The 4,072-nt window shown below is 45.4% G+C and overlaps 1 protein-coding gene across 1 annotated transcript; it reads right to left on the bottom strand.

Moving 5' to 3' along the window:
- Nucleotides 1–1,037: 1,037 nt before the first annotated feature.
- Nucleotides 1,038–2,061, bottom strand: LOC119301005 (proline-rich receptor-like protein kinase PERK8). Its single transcript, XM_037577912.1, has one exon. It carries the CDS (start codon nt 2,042–2,044, stop codon nt 1,217–1,219), a length of 828 nt encoding a protein of 275 aa, XP_037433809.1. The 5' UTR covers nt 2,045–2,061; the 3' UTR covers nt 1,038–1,216.
- Nucleotides 2,062–4,072: the final 2,011 nt, after the last annotated feature.

Below are 4,072 nucleotides of genomic sequence, written 5' to 3'. Positions count from 1 at the left end.
TCCATGGCATGTCTCGCCCTCCCTGTGCGGCTGTCCTTCAGCGAGGGCCCATGTATACTGATAAAAGGCCCAAATCTTATAGGTAAGGAGAAAGGGCCAGGCAAGAAACCCTACGCACGTACACATAGTTTCATCCCTAAATAAAACGTACGCATGATTCAGATCTCCTTTAATAGCTTCGTTTCCACCCTCCCCACTACTCCTGCCGCCTGAGATCGAGCGTACCGCCGGCCGCCTGAGATCCTGAGTCGAATCTCTTCGTTGAGGGGAGGGCACAGGCAGCCGTAGTGTCGCCGATCCATGATCACCAGCGCGCTGCCGGCCGGCTGGCCACAGGGAGCGACCAAACCAAAAGAAAAAGGGGTTAGTTTACTTTCAGCATTAGATTAGTTTATCTATGCCTTCAAATTGTATAAGTGGAATTGTAGAACAGGAAACATTTACAACTAACTAGTAAATTCTAATTAGTCTAATTGTCAAAGGAATCTACTAGGGCGCGTGCTATGGTGTGCAGGCGTATTTAACAATGGCGTGCTGGCAATATGTGTTCGTAATCACGCATTCACGTCGCGCTAGCAAAATCAGATTATGCAAATTCTATCCTGCTAGATGGATATTGCCTGAACGTTCGTTCAATAGACGCCTGATTGTATCTGTGTAGACACAAAGAGAAAGGGCTGAATCAATTCATATTTTTTAAGCCAATTGTTTCCAGCTCGCTGCCATGTGAACATGATGCTAATGCAAACGAAATGCAACTAAACACCATCTCAAAGTAATAGATTTGAATTTTTTTGCAGGGTAATAGATATGAATTTATTATTATTATAGAACAACAGACATATATTTACTATCTAGATCTTTCATTATTTACTAGGTATATGATCATGATCATGTATCCTACTATGATTTTAGTGCTTCGAGTTCTTGCCTCCCCTATCTTCATTTTCTGGCTCCGTCCCTGACCACAACTAATTGATCGGCAATCAAGATAGCATGCAAATTTCATATAAGCAAGTAGCGAACGACCATCTCCATGAGGTAAATCATCTTATATAACATTTCAGGATGCATGGCTCTGTCAACTGCCTCGAACTGCAAGTACTCCGTAAGAAAATACTTAAAAAGTAAGCGCACAAAAACACTATTATTCCCTAGTAGCTAACACTACAAGGTAGCTACATCACATGTAACATGCATGGCGCCGGTAATTGCATCACGCCGGAGAAGCTGCAGCTGGCAGCCGTGGTGGCGACGGTAAGTCGGACGTCACCGGGTTTGGTCCGGTAGGAACCTTCCTGAGCACCGAGAAGTCCCTCGGAGGTGGTGGCGGTGAGTCGGACGTCGCCGGGTTTGGTCCGGTAGGAACCTTCCTGAGCACCGAGAAATCCCTCGGAGGTGGTGGCGGTGAGTCGGACGTCTCTGGGTTTGGTCCGGTAGGAACCTTCCCGAGCACCGAGAAGTCCCTCGGAGGTGGTGGCGGTGAGTCGGACGTCTCTGGGTTTGGTCCGGTAGGAACCTTCCTGAGCACCGAGAGGTCCCTCGGAGGTGGCGGCGGTGAGTCGGACGTGATGGGGTCCGGCCCACGGGGGACCTTCCGGAGAACCGAGAAGTGAGCGCTTGTCGCCGGTGGCGGTGGAGCATAAGATACTATGGGATCTGGTCTGAAAGGCACCTTCCGAAGCACCGAGAAGTGTGCGCTGGTGGCTGGCGGCGGCGGTGGGTCCGATGTTATAGGGTCCGGCCCACGAGGCACCTTCCTCAGCACGGAGAAGTGCACGCTCGTGGCCGGCGGTGGGGGCGTGTCAGATGTTATGGGGTCTGGCCCACGAGGCACCTTCCTCAGCACCGGAAAATGTGTGCTCTTGGCTGGCGGCGGAGGCGGTGGGTCGGACGTTATGGGGTCTGGTCCACGAGGCACCTTCCTCAGCACCGAGTAATCCGCGGTGGGAGTCAAGTGCCGTGCCGACGCCGTGAAAGACAGCATCAGCGGCAGGAGAAGGAGGAGTACCGCCGGTGCAATGCTCTTGTGGACGGCGGCCATTTTGCTGCTAGCTTGGCTAGTTTGCTACTGCGCAACTTGCTTACTCCCTCCGTCCGGCGTCCGGGGTTTATATAGGGCCGGAGGGCCACCCTGCCGCGTCCGTATTTAGAAGGCAGAACGTTATTAAGGATTTAATATAGGGGTTAATTGCCTACTTAATTAGTCATATCGAGAGTTATTTGGGTACTTAATATAGGGGTGGCCTAATTAGTCATATCGACAGTTATTCATAAGATTTTCTATGACATTATTTGGTACTTAATATACGGCTCAATTGCCTAATTAATTAATACTATTCTCCAAAATATAGTAATACGTATTCAGCAAGTCCTAAATTGGAGTAAAATTTTAGGACTACATTGGATCGATCCAAAGTTCTGTCTCAAAATAGGAAAATAATTATTTTATTTGCCCCCCATTATGGTGCTAAGTTTAGTTGGGACTCCCAAGTTTCAAGACTTTTTTTTTTACCAAAAGCACTAGGGAGAGGAGTGCGAGCTTTTGGAGACCAAGCTCCAGGGAGCTCATTTTCAAAAACCAATTTTCTACAGCGTGAAAGGAACTCGAAATATTTTGTGAACATTCATGCACGTGTATTATGTGTGTGCAAAAATTCATAATAGTACACTTTCACGCGTGGCGTACAAAATAATGCCAAGCACGTATTTCTAAAATGCACCGACTTTTTTCTTGGGCCGGAATTTTGTCTTTTTACCAGCCCACAAATCACAATGTTTTCAAACGGTTTTTCACACGTTCGTGCGGAACATGTACAAGTTTCCATGGATTTTTTTGAATTTTTATGCAAATTTGAAATATGCCTTTTGAACTTTTAAAAATACTGAGCTCCCATGAGATCGGTCACAGTTGGCATTTTCCGGCCCCTACCGTGTCATTTTCATATTAAGAAAGGATATTTACAAAGAAGATTACATGGAGGGGGGGAGGAGAGCTAATATCTAAAGTTTGGGTTCGGCTCCACTACAGTTAAGTTATTACTGCATCGGGAGCTGAATGCCTAAAGTTCACACATTATCTAACCAGGACATCGTGCCCCTTTTGAGACTAGGTTTACCTCTAAGCATAGAAAAGAAATTGTCTCTGAAGATAGACAAGCAGGATTGTATGGTGCACTGGTTGTGCTAAAAAATAACTCCATTCCTTTCTGTCCATATGCTCCAGCAGACCAGCAGCCAATAATCATAATTTCCATGAAGTCAAGCTGGTATCTCCTCTGAGTATCAGTGATATCTCATGAATATTGCAGTCAATGTTCCATTCAAAACCTAGACTCCACCAAAAACCTTGGCTCAACGAACAGCCAAAGAAAAGATGGGATCTATCCTCATTAGAACAATCATAGCATAGCACACAGTTTGTAGAGTCAAGTTGAATTTGTTCTTGGTCGATAGCTCATATGTATTGCCTTTATTTATAGGAATCTCCAAGTTTCAAGACAAAACATTTTATTTTTTAACTAGTAATTTTAATACCATAAACATATTGTTTCTCAACTAGTCATTTCTACAAGTTTGTAGATTTGTGTGGTTGCGCTTCTGTGCATCGGCGAAGCTAGGTATATGGGAGCAAGCTGTTTCAAATATCTCACTAGCGCAAATAAATGTTTCAATGGCGTTTTTGGTACACAAACTGTAGGCGCTTTGGCCATCTAACTCTATACAATTCGAGGTGATACTCGTATTATTGGAGGCGGTTGACAAACCGCGTGGGAAATTTACAACCTCAGTCTATTTGCACCTAAGTGATTGGGATTCTTAGGTGTAATGTTAGGACCTCGATAGCTGGCGGACGTTACCTGGGTGTGCAAGGGCGAGCGAATGATTCGTTAGCTGGGAGAAGCAGCCCCCAACGAACGTTTTGGTTTGCAGTAGAAAAAACCACAACACACATTTTTTGCTAGATAGGGCTTTTCGAGGCCTCCAGGTACATCATTTGATTTGTTTCGGGATGCAGCTCAATCGTCATTTCCTTTGTATATAAAACATAGAAAAAGTTAAAAAAAGTTTT

Source organism: Triticum dicoccoides, chromosome 1B (assembly GCF_002162155.2).
Source record: "Triticum dicoccoides isolate Atlit2015 ecotype Zavitan chromosome 1B, WEW_v2.0, whole genome shotgun sequence".
NCBI lineage: Eukaryota > Viridiplantae > Streptophyta > Magnoliopsida > Poales > Poaceae > Triticum > Triticum dicoccoides.
The sequence above is the reverse complement of the archived record's forward strand: the minus strand, read 5'-3'. Positions and strand labels throughout refer to the sequence as shown.

Excerpts from the sequence above, each read along its gene's own strand:
- LOC119301005 (XM_037577912.1), bottom strand. The coding sequence starts at position 2,044 with ATGGCCGCCGTCCACAAGAGCATTGCACCGGCGGTACTCCTCCTTCTC.